The sequence below is a fragment of the Botryllus schlosseri genome, chromosome 8, assembly GCF_051294905.1.
Source record: "Botryllus schlosseri isolate E-star chromosome 8, Bs_hap1, whole genome shotgun sequence".
Classification (NCBI taxonomy): domain Eukaryota; kingdom Metazoa; phylum Chordata; class Ascidiacea; order Stolidobranchia; family Styelidae; genus Botryllus; species Botryllus schlosseri.
Genome location: NC_137243.1, coordinates 21,275,131 through 21,301,052, shown reverse-complemented (window position 1 = coordinate 21,301,052; position 25,922 = coordinate 21,275,131). Strand labels below are relative to the sequence as shown.

The window sequence follows — 25,922 nt, the reverse complement described above, 5'->3', positions numbered from 1 at the left end:
GATGTGGCACCGATGTGACACTGGGACCGAAAATATTTAGAAAATTCTCTGTGATAATCCCATGATTACAGTACGCGACCTCGTCTACAATGGCATGCTGACAGAATCTTTCCTCAGATGCAGGAAACTTCGACCTGCGTGAGTTATTGGGTCTGTAACAGATGAGTTACGTTTTAGAGGGTGCAAAGTAAATCTTAATCAACATATACAGTTTTCTATATCACCTGTGGTGTTCTATCGCTAGTAGTGTAGTAGATCGCTCGTGATTCGCCATTGTGGCTTTGGCGGTTGAAATCTGTGAGTTGGCGACACCCCCTATCGCTCAACCGGTGCCTGGGTTAGTATGGCATCTCTCGCACGGAGACCCTTTTCGGTATAGGGATCGCTCAACTGGTGCCTCGAAACTCGTGTTGAACCGGTAACCCTTTTGACGCCCCCGTTCACTCAACCGGTGCCATTGTGTCGTATGGACGCGCTCGTAACCTGTCTGTCATGTATTCTTACGAGATCTCTATTAATTCGCCGTGTGTTCTTATGGGTGTGTTTGCATGTCGTACTTTTGGGTATAGGCATCTCTCGACCGGTGTTGAATATGTATCAGGTATGGTAAATAGTCACGTGATCGGCCCTTAGTTAATATGTATATCGCAAATTATTATATATGACCAATTTGAGGTAATCCCAACGTTTACTGTGATTGCGACTTCAAGATATCGTTATTCTTATGGCCGCGGCGGTGATTCGTACTTTCGGGTATAGACTGCGGGCGGCATGTCATAATTTCCGAAAAATGGGTGTGAAATAGTTTGCTAAATCTAGGAATTACTCGCATGGTAATGTTTTGGTATTTAGTTTGCCACAGAGCCGGCGTAGACGGTGATTCGAATGCCAACAATACCCGCGTTCACATACTTGCACTTCAAAAAGGTGTGAAATATTTGTAAAATCCTACGGCTGCTCACAAGATAACACATCAGAATAGTCATCTCTCGTGGTTTGGTGTTACAAAGGTAGGAATTACGCACAAGTAATATTTTGGTAATTAGTTTGTCACAGAGTCGGCGTAGACGGCGATTCCAATACCAACAATAGCCGCGTTCGCAAACTAACACTTCAAAAAGGTGTGAAATATATGACCGATAATTTTTATCCAACTGTAAAGGTCGTTATACTATTCTGTAAGACAGAGTATTTACTAATCGGTGCATACGCGACTTAACATAAACATATTATATTTTGGGTATACGAGATTTGGATGTCTGAACAATGACTGTGAATTAAATTATCACAAGTGAATCCATCTGTACCAGCGTAAAAGATATTGGAATGTCAGCAACTCTTTACGGTCATATAGTAACTACCACACTGTAAAAAATAAAAACCTCGATTTACCGCGAAATGTTTGGAAGCATAGTAGCCAGACATTTCGTGGTAATCTAACATTACCGTTAGTCAATGTAAATTTAACTTACACTCGTCCGGTAATCTCACTTTACACGCCAGACTGTTATGTTACAGTCACCTCCGGTATATCTAATTTACATGTTCTCCTGTACATTTGCGATCGAGACTGTCATTTTACCGCCTACCTACCTACATGCTGTCCCTGTAAATCAGGATTACATACCAGCTTGTAAATTCACGTACATCCATACCTATCGCAAAGCAACCCGATGCAAAAATATCGCAACATTTTCTTCACATCCCCAAAACGACATTGGAACAAACTGTATATTCATTCATGATATCACGATGAAGTGGTTATCGATGGAAAAATATTGCTGCTGGAGGTCTAATTCTTCTTTAGGAGACATGCAGTAACACGAGTGGTCTCGAGAAAACGTGAATTAATTCCACCACCGGCCAAACTTCCAATTGTTTCTTTTTCTCGTTCTCATTCCTTCTGTGTAAGTAGTATCTTGCAGTTCCACTAAAAAGAATTCACGCGTAAGTCGCTATATAAAGCAAAGTTCCTAACCTGGACAGTGGACATGACATTATAAAGACTAAGACAAATAGGCTAACAAAAATATAACATGTTTTGAAGTACCGGTACTGGCACATTGTGTGATGACGGCTCCGCCTTTTACATGACATAGCAAAGATTCATGACTTTATCTCTGTATTGAAGCAAAAGGTTCCTAATTTAAGGTGGCATGTGTGGCAAACAAATCCAGCAGTGGATGAAAACATATCTATGCTATGGCCCGAAAATGACATTACCAAGCCAACAGTTTCAACTCCTCCGCAGCGGAGTATGTGGTCACTATAGAAGTCGACAAATAGCCCAAAATAGAACAACAGAGAATGCGGCGAATGAAATATATCAATCACGAAATCTAAGTCATCGAGGGCTGGTGTGCAGAGTCAGATATTCACGGTAACAAATAATATGTAGTACTGTATTACCTTTCAAGATGCGTATTCCATTCAGCATTCCTAGGAATCTTCAACGATCGTGTCCACTTTCTTCAAGCACAACAAGCTTCGCTCCACCCTTTGCCCAGATCTCACTAATGGCCACTGGCCAGACGACACTCGAACGATTTCGAAATAAATGGTATTCATCCGCTGACACATGACACCAATAATATTTACTGGCCACGTTATAATGATTGATCTGGGTCTTTTTTTTCATACAGAAACATTTATCATTGCATATAGTCCCTTTTTTCATCTAATTTCGTATAAATTGATATATATTCCATGTGTTGTTCACTACTTACTGTACTTACCTAACCAGACGCTGCTTGTGATGTCACAGTTGTGCGTTGGTTGTTTACTACGAATCTCAGAAAAAGCAGTCACCTAATGTAACCTATTACAGGTCGCCTTGTCCGCCATTAACAAATGGTCAGCTGAGCGTGCGGTGCTGATATTTCTAGTTTCCCCGAGCAATATTATACATCCTGAACTAATTTTCTAACTTATCAGCCTTATCCGTGACAACGAATGTAACCAGCGAGACTGGCCGTACAGCCATTGCCTTGTAATATAATATGGCTACGGTGTACCACATTAGCTACGATTGTCAGTTATTTCTTGTACCCTACTAAGCTTAAATTGCTACTAGGGCCAACAATTTCGGTATGACAGACCCCAGTCTCGCAAACGAGGTTCAATCAGGTCAAATCACCTCTAGAATGATATATCAGTAACATTCAGTTCTACGTATACATTGGCTGCAGCGATTTTGAAGCTAATCAATTTTGCCAATAGCCCGGTAAACTGCAGTAACGAGTAACTGTCAGTAATTTTGCAAAGAAATTCTGGTAACTTACATTACAGCTATATTAAGGTAATATTACATATCAAAATGTAAAACGACAAGCTACGCACAGTAATTGGCTGCGACCGGTAATTCGTGGTAAAATTTACAGAGATTTCCCAGTAAATGTACCAGATTTTTTACAGTGCACATTAACTAATTTACCCAGCCAACACGTCATGATCATTCCTGAAATCAACACAAACGCGGTCACTGACTTGAGTTAACCACAAAACAGCATCAAGTTTTAAATCCACTTGTAGCTGACGGATTACTCGAATGCATCGATGGAGAATATTATTGAACTCGTCGGCATTGTTACTTCAACAAATTTTCGCTTACACCGACTGCGAAAGTTAATATCGAATGGTAAGACTTAAAACAAATCACATATTTGTTGAACACAGACATGACAAAACACATTTACCGAGGTTTTATAAACTAGTCATATTACTCTACACATCTATCATTTTCAGACTACAAGTCGTCAAACTTTTTGTTTAAAGTAACATTTCACTTTTGGAATCGGATTCGTTATAGTCATACAAATTGTATTAAACCCAACACCAAAACAAAAGGACTCTTTAGTTGATTAAAGTCAAATCATAGTGTCCTATATGGTGTCGACACAAGCAAATCGCACGGTTCAATGAAATTGTATCACGTCACAGTTTCCATTTGGCTACAGGCAATTTGACGGTGATTTTTGACCGACTTGCCGAGCATCAAATTTGATAAAACGGGTATCAATCGAAAGCTGCCGCCGTACTGATTACGAAAATATAAATTTTATTCCGCTCGCGGCCCTGGAACCCCCACAATCAGCCTCTAATTTTTCATTGTTATGGAGATTGGCATTGGGACGCAACAATGCTGTCTGGCGAAACGACAGACGCAACAATACTGTCTGGCTCCCTTTTTCTCGAGCACCTGTCTCGTTTCGCTAGACAGCATTGTTGCGTCCCAATGCCAATCTCCATAACAATGAAAAATTAGAGGCTGATTGTGGGGATTCCAGGCCCGCAAGCGGAATAAAATTTATATTTTCGTAATCAGTACGGCGGCAGCTTTCGATTGATACCCGTTTTATCAAATTTGATGCTCGGCAAGTCGGTCAAAAATCACCGTCAAATTGCCTGTAGCCAAATGGAAACTGTGACGTGATACAATTTCATTGAACCGTGCGATTTGCTTGTGTCGACACCATATAGGACACTATGGTCAAATCATTCGTCTTCGACTTACGCTTTTTTAGATTGCACGCGACAATTCGCTTCGAATGAGTTGTACCCCAAAGTCAAGATATCTTTGTGTCCCCGGGTATAGAGGATGAATCAAACTAACACAATCACGAATCGACGTTTCTGAGTATCTCACGGATGTGATAAACTTGTTAGTGTCACCTATCTAAAACCACGTATGCGTTCGATTTCAACACCGACTGTTGCGATGTTTAGGATTCGCTTACAATGATCAAGAGTGAGGATTTAACATCAATGTCGTTACTGTCGGAATTAGCAACATAGAATTGAAACATTATACAGTGTGAAAATATCTCTTTGATATCAAAGCACTATCCCAAGCACACGATTAATACTCAACTCCGTTCACACTTTCTATAGAACGTGCTAAATGTAAAATATCGCGAGGAGACTTTGATCATTACAAAAGTAAATTGGGATATGTTTGCTAGACGCATCCAATTCAACTAGAAGTGACTAGTGCACAACACTCGCAATATCAAGGAAGTACTTGTTACACTGTAATTTGTTAAACGTGTTTTGCATTTTTGTTCATTTGTAGTATTTATTGAATTGTTCTTGAAACCTCAAATAATAATTTCCGACATGAAACCAAACCGCTTAAAGTCGTTGCCATCACAAAAACAATTTGCATGACGTTTGCTAAATGTATCCTATAGTTAGGTGTACTAGAATTATTTGTAAAACACACACACACGGACAAAGAAATCGGAAATTTTTCCGTTTCCGTCATTCGCTAAAGTAAATGTTATCACAATACTCAGTCGCTAAAGTACCTTACTTTCATGTGATTGAATTCCTAGCAATTACCTCATCAAACCGAACTCCAAAGAAATTTTACTCACTCGACGGATATGAAACAGCGTCGCTTAATCGATCTATATCGTTTTTCTAAATGCAAATCATATCCACCCAACAGAAAACAATTTTCACTCGTTTGGTAATGAAACCGAGGTGTGAGTCTTCATTCAATATTTTGTTTGTGTCAAATACTTTGCAATAAACACACTGGAGTGGTTGAGCTTTACATCATCAGGCTGTCATCTGTAAATCAAGCTTACATCCGATTTGTAACTGTATCGTTTAACTAACCGAGTTGTATGCACAGTTTGATATTTTTCTCATTTAGTGATTGCTGAATATACCACTTCGAAATACTCCGTTGATCGTAATTTCCATCATCGTAATAATCGAAGTACATTTTTTTTTAATTCGTAACAACCGACTTTTCTATGACATGATAAATTTTTGACAAGATATGCTTAGAAGATTGGTGCATATCGCGAAAAATAATATACTACTCACATTGATACTTTTACTCCATTGATCGGTATTTTCAAACGAGTCGATTTTCAAATGGGTAAAATTTATTACTTGAGTTAGTAGTGTTATGATCCGTTTTTGTTACGCACCCTCAGGCTATTTAGAATGTAAACACTCTCATAATATAATTTGCGTCGGACTATGCCCGGTTTATGATGTCATCACAGAGGAATTAGGCGACTGCAATGTTTTGTGAATTTCAATACCGATTTTCCATGTGTATTTAGCAATATGTATTGAATACCTTTGCGATTTTGAGCGCTGCGACTTGATAATATCATTCCCTACGCTTCTGATGTATGATTTTTTGTGATAATGACCTTGAAAGATAGCACACTCAATTTCGTAACCAACTACATAATCCCTAGTTACGTAGTCAGACGCATAACGGCATTTACGCAAAATCGGTATTGCTTAGCGATAATTTTGATCACTATGTTTTATCGCTCGCCGCCAGACTATTGCCGTTTGTATTTATGAACAAATTTCGAAAACTATGATGTCTACGCAAGACTATATTCGCAAGATATTCTATTATGTGTATTTAGGACTGTGTATTTTCGCGGATAGTATGAGCTCTCAGATAACACTCATCCACGTTGAACTATAGGCGTGGTTATTTGATGATGTATTAAAATTCTACGCACATTTCGCGCGATCAACATAATATTAATACCTAGTAACGATTCAACTTCATGACATTTTCAGTATTAAAGAGAAATATAGACCTAGAATACTAACTTTTATTCATTAACGTAGTAAAACGCATAACAGAATTCACGCAAAAGTCGATCGGTATTTGCAATAAAGCCTAAAAATTAGAGTCGCATCTTTTCGCAATTTATGCAGCTATTCGCGCAGACTTTGCCGCATTTGCTGTATCTGAAGTAGAATTTCAGCGTCGTTATTCGCTATAAGCCGGGAAATGCACCTTCGCGCAATTTATATAACCAAACGCATTAACTTTTCTGCATCTGAAGTAGAATTTCAGCGTCGTTATTTGTTATAAGCCGAGAAATGTACCTTCGCGCAATTTTTACAGGCAGTCTCACCCACTTTGCTGCGTCTGAAGTAGAATTTCAGCGTCGTTGTTTGCTATAAGCCGGGAAATTAGAGTCGCTGCTTCGCGCCATTTTACAGCCAGTCTCACACACTTTGCTGCATCTGAGCTTCATACTAATACATGCATAATTTTTGCATGACGAGAATACGGGTAATACGGTCAATAAACGCCGGAGGCGAGTCATTTAAACCTTGTTGCTAGATAATACCGCTTTCGGCTACAACAAAGTTGCCCTGCAACAAAAAATAGAAGCCCTAATGATCATGCAGAGGAAAGTTCAATTATACATCGAATTATTCGAATAGACTATCTACATTGTATAGGTATGAAGTGAAATAGAACGGAGTTTACGCAAAAGTTGCTATTGATCATAGACCAAGCTTGCTTTCAGAGCTGGAAACTAAATGCACATGAAAATTTAACTAGGTTTTCCCCACACGCATCAAATGTAGGCCTACTCAAGTGTTTATGAGGTGGCGAATAATTCGAAGGTTGTTGGCATGCAAGGACGTCACATAGAATTGTGGAGTTTTCTGTAAACTATAATCCAGTGATCTATTTTCAATCACTATACTTTTAATAATCTAAAGTAAGTAGCCTACTTGAATGTCATTAAAGAAAGCAGATTTGTATGAAAACTCGTTAAATAGAAGTAAAAGTAGCCTAGAAACATGACTACTTACTGAAAAATCGTTACGTAGAAGTGGGGTTAGTCTACGAACATAAACACCTACTTACTTTTAAATCTCAACTTGTACTTGTATTCGTACTTTACCTTTACACGGCGTTTTTGTATAATGTATACTAATTTTATTAAAAATAAACCAAAAGGACAAATATAATTGATCAAATTCATTCATTTATGCAAAAAATTGAGAGTCTTGTCGTGATGGTCCGTTTCGAAATGCAAGCGGATGAACTAGACCAAAAGTTTCGAAGATGCGTTTTATAATTGCTCTAGGTGTGAAATAGACATCGCACTCTTGCGGGGAAACAACATGAATTCAGTCTTCACACCACAGAAACACAGCCGCTTGGTTAACATCACAAAACCGCAATTGAACTCAAGATTGCCATACACGGAATCGCTGTTAACGATGTCTGACTGCGGCGTTTCGACGAGTAACGAATTCTCGTATTTAGTATTGATTGTGACACATAGTCAAAACAGCGACAGTTTTCACAACCCGGTACATACATTGAACCAACTGATGTAAGGTGAAACACTACGTTCGCAGCAAAAAAAGTTTGCAGGGTATGACCACCACCAACATATAGAGTAGTGAGTGAGTAATTAAACTACATACCCCGATTTTACTATATTCCGAGATCCGGATCACGATTCAAGTCTACCTGAGAATCCGAACTACCCTGTGAAGTTGATATATCAAGTTGTGAAGCGTGAAAGGGTTGTAATCTCGGTGAAATAGTGTGCGACACATTTTTCCACAAGTCGAATGCATGTCGGTTCATACTAAGACCATTAGGAATTTGCACAATGACAGGTTATTGAAACCGATGCCAAAACTCAGTATAATAGATTGATATTGACCGCGTGTATGTTTGACATATATGCAGCATCTTGGATCGGCGGTGGAGCACTGAATGGCACTGCAGAAGTCATCTACTCTCCTAAGCTTGGACTGATCTGGGCTATTGCGCCACTGTGTTACGGGTTTAGTGTTCAAGTACTTTATCTTTACACGACGTTTTTTGTAAAATGAATACTAATTTTATTGAAAAAATAAAAAATAAAAAAGAGCGAAAGATTACATTATATCCCGGAACGCAACAAGAAAAATCGTATGAATTTGTAAACTACTTGTTCATGACATAATAATAATTCTACTTGTACACTTTTTCACATTTTATAACACTTTAAGTAATACTTAACAGTTTCAGTTTTAAATAAAATACGGAATTTAAACTAATCGAAAAATTCGGTAACCAATTTCGCGTAGGCTATGCATGCATACAAATGAGGAAAGTTACATCAACGCGTGTTAAAGTAGCTGTATCGAGTTATCGAATGATTTTCTCCTTACATCAAAACAACTAGAATGTATAACTAAATTAAAAAACGTATCTAAATGAGCTCCAGGGCATTGTGATTATGCTGCATACCAAATTTCATCACACATTTCATGATGGAACAACTTTAAAACTAACGCAACTTTTGCCTAAATTTGTTTTCGGTAGCGTGTACATATACATGGTCAGATTTAATAACAGAATTATCATGCTAATATGTGACTCCTCACCTTGAAACTTGGTACGTAGTTGTAGGACATTGTGATTATGCAGCATACCAAATTTCCTCACGCATTTCATAATGGAACAACTTTAAAACTAACGCGGTTCTACATCGACTTTTTGCGTACATCTGTTTCGCGTGGGGGGCGTATAGCACGTACCTATACATAGCCAACTTTAACAACGGAATTACCATGCTTAACATTGAATCCCAACTCGAAACTTGATACGTAGTTGTAGGACATTATGGTAATGCACCATGCTAAATTTCATCACACATCTAATGATGGAGCACCTTTAAAACTAACGCAGTCGAATACCGACTTTTACGCATATCTGTTTTGCGCGAACATAGCATATACCTATACATAGTCAATTTTAATAGCAGAATTACCGTGTTAAACATTGAATTCCCATCTTGAAAGTTGGTACGCGGTTATAGGAGATTATAACAATGCACCATACCAAATCCCATCACACATTTCATGATGGAACAACTTTAAAACTAACGCGGCTCTACATCGACTTTTTGCGTACATCTGTTTTGTGGGAGCGTATAGCACGTAGCCTACCCATACATAGCCAACTTTAATAACGGAATTACCATGCTTAACATTGAATCCCAACTCGAAACTTGATACGTAGTTATAGAACATTATGGCAATTCACCATGCTAAATTTCATCACACATCTAATGATGGAACACCTTTGAAACTATCGCAGTCGAATACCAACTTTTACGCATATCTGTTTTTCGTGAACATACCATATACCCATACATAGTCAATTTTAATAACAGAATTAGCATGCTAAACAATAAATTCTCACCTTGAACGTTGATACGCGGTTGTAGGACATAATAACAATGCACCATACCAAATTTCGTCAGACATTTCATGATGTAACACCTTTAAAACCAACGCAGTTCTATACAGACTTTTGGCTAAATCTGTTTTTCCGTAACGTAGCACGTACCTATACATAGTCAACTTTAATAACGGATTTAGCATGTTAATAATCGACTTAGTTTTAAATAAAATACGGAATATAAACTAATCGAAAAATTCGGTAACCAATTTCGCGTAGGCTATGCATGCATACAAATGAGGAAAGTTACATCAACGCTTGTTAAAGTAGCTGTATCGAGTTATCGAATGATTTTCTCCTTACATCAAAACAACTAGAATGTATAACTAAATTAAAAAACGTATCTAAATGAGCTCCAGGGCATTGCGATTATGCTGCATACCAAATTTCATCACACATTTCATGATGGAACAACTTTAAAACTAACGCAGTTCTATAGCAACTTTTGCCTAAATCTGTTTTCGGTAGCGTGTACATATACATAGTCAGATTTAATAACAGAATTATCATGCTAATATGTGACTCCTCACCTTGAAACTTGGTACGTAGTTGTAGGACATTGTGATTATGCAGCATACCAAATTTCTTCACGCATTTCATAATGGAACAACTTTAAAACTAACGCGGTTCTACATCGACTTTTTGCGTACATCTGTTTTGCGTGGGGGCGTATAGCACGTACCTATACATAGTCAACTTTAACAACGGAATTACCATGCTTAACATTGAATCCCAACTCGAAACTTGATACGTAGTTGTAGGACATTATGGCAATGCACCATGCTAAATTTCATCACACATCTAATGATGGAACACCTTTAAAACTAACGCAGTCGAATACCGACTTTTACGTATATCTGTTTTGCGTGAACATGGCATATACCTATACATAGTCAATTTTAATAGCAGAATTACCGTGTTAAACATTGAATTCCCACCTTGAAAGTTGGTACGCGGTTATAGGAGATTATAACAATGCACCATACCAAATCCCATCACACATTTCATGATGGAACAACTTTATAACTAACGCGGCTCTACATCGACTTTTTGCGTACATCTGTTTTGTGGGAGCGTATAGCACGTAGCCTACCCATACATAACCAACTTTAATAACGGAATTACCATGCTTAACATTGAATCCCAACTCGAAACTTGATACGTAGTTATAGGACATTATGGCAATTCACCATGCTAAATTTCATCACACATCTAATGATGGAACACCTTTGAAACTATCGCAGTCGAATACCAACTTTTACGCATATCTGTTTTTCGTGAACATAGCATATACCCATACATAGTCAATTTTAATAACAGAATTAGCATGCTGAACATTAAATTCTCACCTTGAACGTTGATACGCGGTTGTAGGACATAATAACAATGCACCATACCAAATTTCGTCAGACATTTCATGATGTAACACCTTTAAAACCAACGCAGTTCTATACAGACTTTTGGCTAAATCTGTTTTTCCGTAGCGTAGCACGTACCTATACATAGTCAACTTTAATAACGGATTTAGCATGTTAATAATCGACTCCCCACCTTGAAACTCGGTACGCAGTTGTAAGACATTATGACAATGCACCATGTCAAATTTTGTTACGCATTTCATGATTGAACAACTTTAAAACTAACGCAGTTCCATACCGACTTTTGCGAGTGCGTAGCACGTACCTATATGCATACTCAACTTTCATAACGGAATTACCGAGCTAAACATTGAATGCGCAACTTGAAGATTGGTTCACAGGTGTAGGGCAGTATGACAATGGAACACATCAAATTTCATCACACATTTCATGATGGAACACCTTTAAAACTAACGCAGTTCTATACCAACTTCGCGTGAATCTGTTTGCGGGAGCGTAGCACGTACCTATGCGTGATCAACTTTAGTGATGGAATTACATATGTAATTAAGTTTCAACACTTTTACAATGATTCGTCTTGCTTCCTATAACACCCCACTCGAGAAACTGCGTCGTAGGATATAGATGAAACTAGCACCACTCATCAAGACCGCTGAAAACAGTACATTTCAACATTTAGTAGCAGTAAATTTCTAGTAAAGTACAAGACGTGATGATTTCCGAGTGAGTTAAAAAGTAAGTATTGCAGGTATAGTTTACCTGAAAACCGAATACTCTGAAATAGAAGTAGATGCAGTGTAAATAGTTAATCACTTAATTAAGTTTAGTGCAAGCAGATAAAACCTATACTTGAGTAGTACAAAATGCACGAGTACTTCGCTATCGCCCCCCTCCACGTAATAAGTGTCTACGGTTTAAGACTGCTTTTACCGATACTCGTCGGTTTCAGTTTTAGATAGAATTCGGAAACCAAATAATTTCATAAACATAAGCTAATTTAATGAATTTACTCGAATGTACTATGCCGCGCTGATAAGATTAATTATAATATACTTATCATGTTACAGCGATTTTTCTAGCGTAGAAATCTTTAAAATGTAGTAAGCAGGCCAAATGAAGATATTCGTTGAGCTGAATAAACATAAAAAATACTCTAGACTACTTTATCGGTACTTTACAGTTACAGTTTTAGATAAAATTTGTCCCTTTCACCTATAATTACAACTCCTCGCTATCTAAACATGTTTAGAATATAATATTTGCGATGATACGAACCCGTGAAGTACTCAAGTTGCTTTTCGTAGGATATAGATGAAACTGACAACACTCACCAAGACCAGTGATCCACTGAAAAAAGTACATTGTAGCAGTAAAGTCCTACTAAAGTACAAGAAGTAATGATTTCCCAGTTAGTTAAAAAGTAAGTATTGAGGTATAGTTTGCTCGAAAAAGCGAAAAACTCTGAAATAGAAGTAGATGCAGTGTAAATAGGTAATCACTTCATTAAGTATAGCGCAAGCAGGCCAAACCTATACTTAAGTACTGCAAATGTACAAGTACTTCGCTATGTTCTCCCTCCACGTAAAAAGTGACTAGGTTTTAGAGTACTTTATCGGTAATCGACAGTTTCAGTGTTAGATAAAATTTGGTAAGACTTTAAATTTTAAAGTAGTTTGAGCTTACGTTTGTATCACCTTGACAAGTAACATTATCAGACATGAAAATGATACTATCACCGAATATAGAAGTTAACACGCGTCAATGTGCTTCGGAATTCACGAGAAATTGCTTACTAATAGAAGTATATTGTTGTATACACAATAGTGGAGAGAATATTTAAAATGTAGTAAGCAGGCCGATGGGTATTCGTTTAGTTGTATAGACATAAAAAACATTCCCGCGCGCGTCTTAGTATTAGGTGGTAGGGTTAGGAAGTGTTTTGTTTAAGAGCGCGCGGGAATGTTTTTTATGTCTATACAACTAAACGAATACCCATCGGCCTGCTTACTACATTTTAAATATTCTCTCCACTATTGTGTATACAACAATATACTTCTATTAGTAAGCAATTTCTCGTGAATTCCGAAGCACATTGACGCGTGTTAACTTCTATATTCGGTGATAGTATCATTTTCATGTCTGATAATGTTACTTGTCAAGGTGATACAAACGTAAGCTCAAACTACTTTAAAATTTAAAGTCTTACCAAATTTTATCTAACACTGAAACTGTCGATTACCGATAAAGTACTCTAAAACCTAGTCACTTTTTACGTGGAGGGAGAACATAGCGAAGTACTTGTACATTTGCAGTACTTAAGTATAGGTTTGGCCTGCTTGCGCTATACTTAATGAAGTGATTACCTATTTACACTGCATCTACTTCTATTTCAGAGTTTTTCGCTTTTTCGAGCAAACTATACCTCAATACTTACTTTTTAACTAACTGGGAAATCATTACTTCTTGTACTTTAGTAGGACTTTACTGCTACAATGTACTTTTTTCAGTGGATCACTGGTCTTGGTGAGTGTTGTCAGTTTCATCTATATCCTACGAAAATCAACTTGAGTACTTCACGGGTTCGTATCATCGCAAATAATATATTCTAAACATGTTTAGATAGCGAGGAGTTGTAATTATAGGTGAAAGGGACAAATTTTATCTAAAACTGTAACTGTAAAGTACCGATAAAGTAGTCTAGAGTATTTTTTATGTTTATTCAGCTCAACGAATATCTTCATTTGGCCTGCTTACTACATTTTAAAGATTTCTACGCTAGAAAAATCGCTGTAACATGATAAGTATATTATAATTAATCTTATCAGCGCGGCATAGTACATTCGAGTAAATTCATTAAATTAGCTTATGTTTATGAAATTATTTGGTTTCCGAATTCTATCTAAAACTGAAACCGACGAGTATCGGTAAAAGCAGTCTTAAACCGTAGACACTTATTACGTGGAGGGGGGCGATAGCGAAGTACTCGTGCATTTTGTACTACTCAAGTATAGGTTTTATCTGCTTGCACTAAACTTAATTAAGTGATTAACTATTTACACTGCATCTACTTCTATTTCAGAGTATTCGGTTTTCAGGTAAACTATACCTGCAATACTTACTTTTTAACTCACTCGGAAATCATCACGTCTTGTACTTTACTAGAAATTTACTGCTACTAAATGTTGAAATGTACTGTTTTCAGCGGTCTTGATGAGTGGTGCTAGTTTCATCTATATCCTACGACGCAGTTTCTCGAGTGGGGTGTTATAGGAAGCAAGACGAATCATTGTAAAAGTGTTGAAACTTAATTACATATGTAATTCCATCACTAAAGTTGATCACGCATAGGTACGTGCTACGCTCCCGCAAACAGATTCACGCGAAGTTGGTATAGAACTGCGTTAGTTTTAAAGGTGTTCCATCATGAAATGTGTGATGAAATTTGATGTGTTCCATTGTCATACTGCCCTACACCTGTGAACCAATCTTCAAGTTGCGCATTCAATGTTTAGCTCGGTAATTCCGTTATGAAAGTTGAGTATGCATATAGGTACGTGCTACGCACTCGCAAAAGTCGGTATGGAACTGCGTTAGTTTTAAAGTTGTTCAATCATGAAATGCGTAACAAAATTTGACATGGTGCATTGTCATAATGTCTTACAACTGCGTACCGAGTTTCAAGGTGGGGAGTCGATTATTAACATGCTAAATCCGTTATTAAAGTTGACTATGTATAGGTACGTGCTACGCTACGGAAAAACAGATTTAGCCAAAAGTCTGTATAGAACTGCGTTGGTTTTAAAGGTGTTACATCATGAAATGTCTGACGAAATTTGGTATGGTGCATTGTTATTATGTCCTACAACCGCGTATCAACGTTCAAGGTGAGAATTTAATGTTTAGCATGCTAATTCTGTTATTAAAATTGACTATGTATGGGTATATGCTATGTTCACGAAAAACAGATATGCGTAAAAGTTGGTATTCGACTGCGATAGTTTCAAAGGTGTTCCATCATTAGATGTGTGATGAAATTTAGCATGGTGAATTGCCATAATGTCCTATAACTACGTATCAAGTTTCGAGTTGGGATTCAATGTTAAGCATGGTAATTCCGTTATTAAAGTTGGTTATGTATGGGTAGGCTACGTGCTATACGCTCCCACAAAACAGATGTACGCAAAAAGTCGATGTAGAGCCGCGTTAGTTATAAAGTTGTTCCATCATGAAATGTGTGATGGGATTTGGTATGGTGCATTGTTATAATCTCCTATAACCGCGTACCAACTTTCAAGGTGGGAATTCAATGTTTAACACGGTAATTCTGCTATTAAAATTGACTATGTATAGGTATATGCCATGTTCACGCAAAACAGATATACGTAAAAGTCGGTATTCGACTGCGTTAGTTTTAAAGGTGTTCCATCATTAGATGTGTGATGAAATTTAGCATGGTGCATTGCCATAATGTCCTACAACTACGTATCAAGTTTCGAGTTGGGATTCAATGTTAAGCATGGTAATTCCGTTGTTAAAGTTGACTATGTATAGGTACGTGCTATACGCCCCCACGCAAAACAGATGTACGCAAAAAGTCGATGTAGAACCGCGTTAGTTTTAAAGTTGTTCCATTATGAAATGCGTGAAGAAATTTGGTATGCTGCATAATCACAATGTCCTACAACTACGTACCAAGTTTCAAGGTGAGGAGTCACATATTAGCATGATAATTCTGTTATTAAATCTGACTATGTATATGTACACGCTACCGAAAACAGATTTAGGCAAAAGTTGCTATAGAACTGCGTTAGTTTTAAAGTTGTTCCATCATGAAATGTGTGATGAAATTTGGTATGCAGCATAATCGCAATGCCCTGGAGCTCATTTAGATACGTTTTTTAATTTAGTTATACATTCTAGTTGTTTTGATGTAAGGAGAAAATCATTCGATAACTCGATACAGCTACTTTAACACGCGTTGATGTAACTTTCCTCATTTGTATGCATGCATAGCCTACGCGAAATTGGTTACCGAATTTTTCGATTAGTTTATATTCCGTATTTTATTTAAAACTGAAACTGTTAAGTATTACTTAAAGTGTTATAAAATGTGAAAAAGTGTACAAGTAGAATTATTATTATGTCATGAACAAGTAGTTTACAAATTCATACGATTTTTCTTGTTGCGTTCCGGGATATAATGTAATCTTTCGCTCTTTTTTATTTTTTATTTTTTCAATAAAATTAGTATTCATTTTACAAAAAACGTCGTGTAAAGATAAAGTACTTGAACACTAAACCCGTAACACAGTGGCGCAATAGCCCAGATCAGTCCAAGCTTAGGAGAGTAGATGACTTCTGCAGTGCCATTCAGTGCTCCACCGCCGATCCAAGATGCTGCATATATGTCAAACATACACGCGGTCAATATCAATCTATTATACTGAGTTTTGGCATCGGTTTCAATAACCTGTCATTGTGCAAATTCCTAATGGTCTTAGTATGAACCGACATGCATTCGACTTGTGGAAAAATGTGTCGCACACTATTTCACCGAGATTACAACCCTTTCACGCTTCACAACTTGATATATCAACTTCACAGGGTAGTTCGGATTCTCAGGTAGACTTGAATCGTGATCCGGATCTCGGAATATAGTAAAATCGGGGTATGTAGTTTAATTACTCACTCACTACTCTATATGTTGGTGGTGGTCATACCCTGCAAACTTTTTTTGCTGCGAACGTAGTGTTTCACCTTACATCAGTTGGTTCAATGTATGTACCGGGTTGTGAAAACTGTCGCTGTTTTGACTATGTGTCACAATCAATACTAAATACGAGAATTCGTTACTCGTCGAAACGCCGCAGTCAGACATCGTTAACAGCGATTCCGTGTATGGCAATCTTGAGTTCAATTGCGGTTTTGTGATGTTAACCAAGCGGCTGTGTTTCTGTGGTGTGAAGACTGAATTCATGTTGTTTCCCCGCAAGAGTGCGATGTCTATTTCACACCTAGAGCAATTATAAAACGCATCTTCGAAACTTTTGGTCTAGTTCATCCGCTTGCATTTCGAAACGGACCATCACGACAAGACTCTCAATTTTTTGCATAAATGAATGAATTTGATCAATTATATTTGTCCTTTTGGTTTATTTTTAATAAAATTAGTATACATTATACAAAAACGCCGTGTAAAGGTAAAGTACGAATACAAGTACAAGTTGAGATTTAAAAGTAAGTAGGTGTTTATGTTCGTAGACTAACCCCACTTCTACGTAACGATTTTTCAGTAAGTAGTCATGTTTCTAGGCTACTTTTACTTCTATTTAACGAGTTTTCATACAAATCTGCTTTCTTTAATGACATTCAAGTAGGCTACTTACTTTAGATTATTAAAAGTATAGTGATTGAAAATAGATCACTGGATTATAGTTTACAGAAAACTCCACAATTCTATGTGACGTCCTTGCATGCCAACAACCTTCGAATTATTCGCCACCTCATAAACACTTGAGTAGGCCTACATTTGATGCGTGTGGGGAAAACCTAGTTAAATTTTCATGTGCATTTAGTTTCCAGCTCTGAAAGCAAGCTTGGTCTATGATCAATAGCAACTTTTGCGTAAACTCCGTTCTATTTCACTTCATACCTATACAATGTAGATAGTCTATTCGAATAATTCGATGTATAATTGAACTTTCCTCTGCATGATCATTAGGGCTTCTATTTTTTGTTGCAGGGCAACTTTGTTGTAGCCGAAAGCGGTATTATCTAGCAACAAGGTTTAAATGACTCGCCTCCGGCGTTTATTGACCGTATTACCCGTATTCTCGTCATGCAAAAATTATGCATGTATTAGTATGAAGCTCAGATGCAGCAAAGTGTGTGAGACTGGCTGTAAAATGGCGCGAAGCAGCGACTCTAATTTCCCGGCTTATAGCAAACAACGACGCTGAAATTCTACTTCAGACGCAGCAAAGTGGGTGAGACTGCCTGTAAAAATTGCGCGAAGGTACATTTCTCGGCTTATAACAAATAACGACGCTGAAATTCTACTTCAGATGCAGAAAAGTTAATGCGTTTGGTTATATAAATTGCGCGAAGGTGCATTTCCCGGCTTATAGCGAATAACGACGCTGAAATTCTACTTCAGATACAGCAAATGCGGCAAAGTCTGCGCGAATAGCTGCATAAATTGCGAAAAGATGCGACTCTAATTTTTAGGCTTTATTGCAAATACCGATCGACTTTTGCGTGAATTCTGTTATGCGTTTTACTACGTTAATGAATAAAAGTTAGTATTCTAGGTCTATATTTCTCTTTAATACTGAAAATGTCATGAAGTTGAATCGTTACTAGGTATTAATATTATGTTGATCGCGCGAAATGTGCGTAGAATTTTAATACATCATCAAATAACCACGCCTATAGTTCAACGTGGATGAGTGTTATCTGAGAGCTCATACTATCCGCGAAAATACACAGTCCTAAATACACATAATAGAATATCTTGCGAATATAGTCTTGCGTAGACATCATAGTTTTCGAAATTTGTTCATAAATACAAACGGCAATAGTCTGGCGGCGAGCGATAAAACATAGTGATCAAAATTATCGCTAAGCAATACCGATTTTGCGTAAATGCCGTTATGCGTCTGACTACGTAACTAGGGATTATGTAGTTGGTTACGAAATTGAGTGTGCTATCTTTCAAGGTCATTATCACAAAAAATCATACATCAGAAGCGTAGGGAATGATATTATCAAGTCGCAGCGCTCAAAATCGCAAAGGTATTCAATACATATTGCTAAATACACATGGAAAATCGGTATTGAAATTCACAAAACATTGCAGTCGCCTAATTCCTCTGTGATGACATCATAAACCGAGCATAGTCCGACGCAAATTATATTATGAGAGTGTTTACATTCTAAATAGCCTGAGGGTGCGTAACAAAAACGGATCATAACACTACTTGAGTTGTTCCGCTTACTATATTTAAATGTAAACTCACCCATCTTTCAAAACCACAACAAACAATGATAAAAAAGTATGCAATCAAACACAACAAGTTTTACTTTTGTATGACACTAATTATTATTACACGCATCTCATTTCATACTAAGTGTATAAGAAAGATATTCATGGCACACGAAAATATTCGATATTCCCATGCTACGAACATACGCAATGATTGGTGACGCTTTCAAACTGTTTCGATTTAGTCTTACAAAAAAAAACAATTTTCACTCTCTTGACTTATGAAAACAACAGACGAGTCTTCATTCAATATTTTGTTTGTGTCAACTAGTTACTTTGTATGATACCCCCACAACTCTTACAAAAGTACGAAGGATAGTAACATCACACAAAGTAATCAACTTTACTCGATATTCTCACATTACGAAACTAAAGAATGGTTGGTTGGACTCTACAAACTGTTTCGATACCTCAAGAACTTTATCGTCTGAGTGGTTGTTCATGTATCTTAATAATCAAATAGTTCAACACAGAACTAGTACTAACAGAAACATCAGAGTTGTTTACACAAAAATTTGTATGTGTGCAGTATGCGAATACCATGTGTAAGTCCAGCACAATTGCGGTATCCATCCGAGTTTAGTTAACACAACTTGATTACAACGGAGCCGCGTAAACTTTCATGAAAGAAAAGCATGCTACTCACTTTCTGAGGGTTCTGTCAATGTCATAGCAATAAACCCGCTACTCCAACAACAGAGTACATATGTTTTCTAGTAACGACTCTCAAATCTTACACACAGATCAATCTACTTTGCTAACGAAAAGTGCTGAGTCAACACATGATTGTCCTCACAACAAAACAACCAGTAGATGGAGCTGTATTAAAATGTTCCGAACCCTTTGCAGGCCAGTGACAAATTTTGCAATGGTTATGTTTAGTGAATCGAGTTGTTGTTCAGCGTCAAGTCTCCATGTTTAAGCGCAAATTAAAACAGCACAGTCACAATCCAATTAAAACCACGAATCTATTTTCATTTCCTCACAAACTGTCACATACAAAAAAAATAATTTTATTTCACCAGAACATACTTGTAGCCAATCGCTTTCATTAAACACACAACACCATAAAAGTATTTACTTTCTACAACATAGACATTCCGATGTAATCAAGAAATATTTTTATTAATCAAAATCATCGACTTCTGTTTACGGCGTTAGTGTGTGCACGTCATACATGTGGGCCCGTATTAAAATGGACACGACACGACTGAATGTAAGGAGATAGAAGTCTATCGCATAAATTTACATGTGGTCTTCGCTACGGTTTCAAAGAACGAATCATCTCTTTTGCATTGATCGAGACCGAACAAGTTAGTTACATGAATTCACGGTCATGATTATGTTTATCATATGCGAATGATAGGGTTACTGTCAAATCTACATACCACAACCTTCTGGCACTCATAATAGCAATTTCATTCTCTCCCTTCGTAATTGTATACTCACGACAGGTATATTGTACAACTCGACAACTACGTTTAACAAGACCAACGACACTGAACCCACGACGTTTACCTATGTAAAATTACCACTTTCACTTGGAGGTCTACCGTTACCTGAGTAAAATATCATTGTCCTTTGGAGATCTTTGTTTACCTAGAGCAGGGGCGGGCAACTTCTCCAAGTCGGCGGGCCGGATATAGGAAAATTAAGTACGTGGCGGGCCGGATTGCTGAATCGATACATTATTCGCCCATTTATCCACGTATACAAGGAAGAAATCGTATTTAATGAATGTATTTTAACGACAGCAATGCAACTTCAAAGCCATTTCTCGCCAATAATGACGAAGACAATGTGGCTTTGAGAACAGCACTCTCATACAGCAGGGGTGGCCAATCTTTTTGCCAGTCACGGCCGCATTTCGACTACTCGTGTAACCTACGGCCGCATTCCAGGGAATAGTCGTAATGAACTAGCAGGGCGCCAAATACTCATGTTAAAGTGTCTATGTCCATTTCCGGCGCACTCCGTACTAATCTATTAAATAATGTAGGCTGTCCATAGTCGCGCCAAGCGCGAAAATTTTTTCAGATTCAATCATGAATTTCGTTACGAAAATTAGTGGTTCTACATATCATTTCTCATCCCATGTGATCAGATTCACCGCTAGAGTTGGTGGAGGGTCGGTCAGGGCAGGCCAATTATTATTAGTCACTTTGTTGCATGCTGCTCTTTGCATGTCTTGACCTCCCGTCAGGATTGTCGGTATAGTGAGGAGAACACGATTCCGAGTTGGTATTTCTATATGTGGCGCATCTGTTCGCAACTGTACTGTGGGGCTCTGATTGCAAAGTGCGCAACTATATTAAAATCGAAAAATAAAGTCGCATTGAATCGCGCGCTGCGCGAAGAAACTTTCAAGAATAATTAAAATCTTTCAAGAAATCGGGAGTCAATTCGTAAATTCAAATTCCACGTCGACGGCCGCCAACACCTACTAATTAAATTACGTGTCCACGGCCGCACAAATTTGCTTCTACGGCCGCAGGTTGGACACCCCTGTCATACAGGTACCACCCCTGTCATACAGGTACCACCCCTGTCATATAGGTACCACCATGTCTGCTTCTCTCTGATCAATCAACACACGGTGCAATCCTTCATCAAGATTTTCAGGCGTTCAATAAGCCCGGTACCCCAAATTTACCAAGATATCAATGCATTAGGATTAAGTAGGTGACGAGATAGCGTGGTTGTTAAACTCTGCGGCCTGTCTATCTCGATATTGAATTCATGCGGGCCGCGGCCTCGAAATTTGAAATCGGCCGCGACCCGTTTTCAGTTGGGGACACCTGGCATAATCGGTGTCTTTTAAAAGTCTATAAGTGTGCGCCGTGCTACAAGTCGACGGTTACGGAATCAAAAATAAGAAATATCGGCCTGGTGTAAATGACCATTGTCGTCGACAAACACCATTATTACTACAAATGACATTAGGGTTCAGTACATCGTAAATGCCGATAATGCAAGTCTTCTCGCTTCGACGAACTTACGCGTAAGCTCCACCCTCGCTCGCTGTGCAGTGTGCATACATGCGTATAAAAACATACAATCACTAAAATGTATGTGAGCAAGTCGTGGGGAATCTCGGAAGACTGGGGCCGGCGGGCCACATTATCATGTAAGACGAAAAAATGTCCGCGGGCCGGACAAAATCCTTTCGCGGGCCGGATCCGGCCCGCGGGCCATATGTTGCCCACCCCTGACCTAGAGTGACAATACATTTTCACTTGGAAATTCATATTTTCCTTGAGCAACAATACATTTTCACTTGGCAGTCCGTTGTTTACCTGAGTAAACATATCATTTTCCTTTGGAGATCTGACGTTTACCCAGAGTAACAATACATTTTCACTTGGTGAGCTATGTTTTCCTAGGGTAACAAAACCATTTCATTTGGAAATAAATTTTTTTCATGAGCAACAATACATTTTCACTTGGCGGTTCGTCGTTTACCTGAGTAAAAATATCATTTTCCTTTGGGGATCCGGCGTTTACCCAGAGTAATAATACATTTTCACTTGGAAATCTGTTTACACGAGTCGTGCATTTTACGATAATTTTCCTCACAAAACCAGTGCTTTCAATGCTTTTGGAAGGGTTTATATGGGGTGCGATATTTGCGATATATTAAGGGCTCATACCTGCGATATTTTAAGTAATATATCGCATTGCGATATATTAAATCGGCCTGTCCATCGGTACCACATATCCCCTAGTATAAGCCTACGGACGATTTGCACCCAATATATTGGGCGTATACGGTGTGGAATTTCTAAAATCCTCGAAATCGTCGTCGGTTCAACACTTATAGCACGTAGGAATGAGCGTTCTGATGATGATGACCGCCGACTTTAAGGATGCTGCATAACGATATAGTCCGGGTTATGACAGTGGTCGGAAGCCTTTTTCGTCAAAGAGCCATATTTACCCTATATTTTCAATTGTCAATGTCAATCCACCAAAAAGGATTCGTGACGTCACGGCTAAACAAAAACCAAAAAATAAATATAAAACATGTTTTAAACAAGGGCCATGTTTTCAACATGTTTGTTTTGAATTGATTTTTGTTTTGAATGCAACCCTAGCCACATTACTATTGAGATCTGTCGATCAAAACTGCTTTTGCAAATGAGAAATAACAATTGGACATTTCTATTACTATGACACAATGATTATTATATATGCTGTTACTTATCTGTGCCAATATTGACGGGAAATCAAATGGTCTTTAGATTTGACTCAAGCACTGGCCTGACCAATAGTCTATTTATCAGGAGTATACTTAAAATCCTGGATCAGACCACACTGCTCAAATGCTGTGGTATCAGATCAATAATTGTTAAATTCTAAAATATTCTAGCAATAGTTGTGCAACCTCAAATGTCCGATATATGAATATTCATAACGCGCCAGCTTTTATGATAACATTGTGCATTTCTCCTCTGGCATGGTGTCTACATCTCATAGTTTTGACAAATTATGCTCACTCTCTAACAATTAGTACAACAATTTATTTTCAAATACTTATAAATGTGAATTTTTTCAGTGCCAGGTGGAAATTGCTATAGCGATAAATCACATTTTCGTAATGTGCGTGGAATGTAAGTCTTGGGTCGGCTCACTTTCCTTTTGACAATTTCATCCCGTCGAATAAGGGATGAAATTCAATGTCTTTCCCACTTGGAAAGTCATTGAATATCACAATTATTGATGATGCGGGCCGTGGCGTCATCGAAAAAAGGGAAATTGGCCCTCAAGCACATTTGAGTTTGAAACTCCTGGTTTAAACGTTGAATTCATTATGACCTCATTGAATAGGCAAATCAGTTGTAGATTTTACGTTGTCAATAGCAGGCTGACCGCGAAGTGATCCGCCAAAGAGATAAGACGAATTGCCATGGTACAATTTGGTGTAGCAAGTAACAGCGATCTCATTAAATTTCTTGTGGAGTTGTTACACATTAAAATAACGGCCTCAACGTTCACAATTTTGCGATATTTCGGAAAACGGACGAAACTTGTACACTATGCTATTTCTTTTGGCAGAAAATAAAGTTAAGGTTGTCGTTCGATTCGCGGATCGCGAGACCCGAAAATTCGAGAAGAGATATGGTATGGACGAGATTGTTCACGATATAATCACAGACATTTCCGAAGAAAGAAAAATGAAAATTACTAAGATCTGCTCAATGAAAAACAAAGAAGAAATTGATGATCAGCTCACAGTCAAGGGCCTACAAGAAAAAGATCTTCTGAAAAGACTGATGGCCTATTACGAATAACAACGGAATCCCAACCTATAAACATTTGAATCCCCGTTTCGGCAATACCTAGTATGGTTAAATTCGAAGAGCAGGTATACTCGCATATATAGGAATAAATGGATATTAAAGCCTGACTCATCAACTTTCTTACTGTATCGATATGGATTATGCAGAATAACCCACTAATAAATAATAATTCAATGCATGTTTTATGGTATTAGTAACTTTGTAACGGAACATATGTGATTCACAATATAAGCAAATAAAGCAGTCCTTGTGGGCTGACCTACAACGATACTGTGTACGTCTTCAACGTGTAACAATTGACTACATAAACATTAGAACAGCGTTCGTTAAACCGGGTAAATTTATCGCTCGTTGGCTGGTAAATCTTCCATTATTTATTGGAAGTAGAATATGATATAAAAGATTAGCATATACAAACTAACCAGAAGAGATTTAATATATCAGCTTACTATACACACCGAAATCGCGAGTGGCCATATTTTGAATAATTACTGGTAAACGTCATGGTCGCGCCAAGCGCGATAACGTTTTCAGATTTACAAATGAATTTCGTCATTAATATTATTGATATATTCACATATTACAATCAAATATTTATCCTTTATTAGCCCATGTGATCAGATTCACTGGAGGAGTTGATGGAGGGAGTGTCGTCGAAAATTTAGGGAAAGTTGGACATGATGATGCATCTTTGGGTGGACTGATTGTTATTAGTCACTTTGTTGCATGCTATTATTTCTTGGCCTCCCATCAGGATTGTCGGTAGCCTATAGCGGAAATATAATGGAATCGCCTAAACCAGTGGTTCCCAGCCTTTTAGGATGCTGGAACCGTATTTCAAACTTCAGAGTACGGATGGAGCCGCATGAAAACACTCGAGTATATGCTACGTATAACGAAAATTTAAAGGTAGCTAGCCTACGTCTGCGCTCACTATCCATCTAATTCAAAAGCATGCACATATTGCACATGGACTTCTATAGATTCTATATCGGTTATTATAGCATTGATACAAGCAAATTGGCGAGTACTATTATGTCGTGATGAGATAGGTCTTCATACATTCCTGCACTTAATGCACAAGTTTGCTGACAATTATACGTTGAGCAATGTTGGACTTTATTTATCGCATTATTTTATTGTTAGTAAAATTGTGTCGACAT

The 25,922-nt window shown here is 37.8% G+C and overlaps 1 protein-coding gene and 1 long non-coding RNA gene across 2 annotated transcripts in view; one reads left to right on the top strand and one right to left on the bottom strand.

The window, feature by feature from the left end:
- The window catches only part of LOC145445022 (uncharacterized), a 36,975-nt gene extending 11,950 nt beyond the window's left edge, over positions 1-25,025 (top strand). The window contains exon 6 of the mRNA XM_080323122.1: positions 24,515-25,025. Coding sequence (XP_080179248.1) covers positions 24,515-24,750 — 236 coding nt within the window. The 3' untranslated portion in view covers positions 24,751-25,025. The remainder of the gene's footprint in view (positions 1-24,514) is intronic.
- LOC145445418 (uncharacterized) lies at positions 1,683-3,416 on the bottom strand. The gene is made up of 2 exons (XR_013917011.1): positions 2,410-3,416; positions 1,683-1,930 (listed from the first exon to the last, which is right to left on the bottom strand). It is a non-coding gene; the product is annotated as an uncharacterized LOC145445418 (long non-coding RNA).
- Positions 25,026-25,922: the final 897 nt, after the last annotated feature.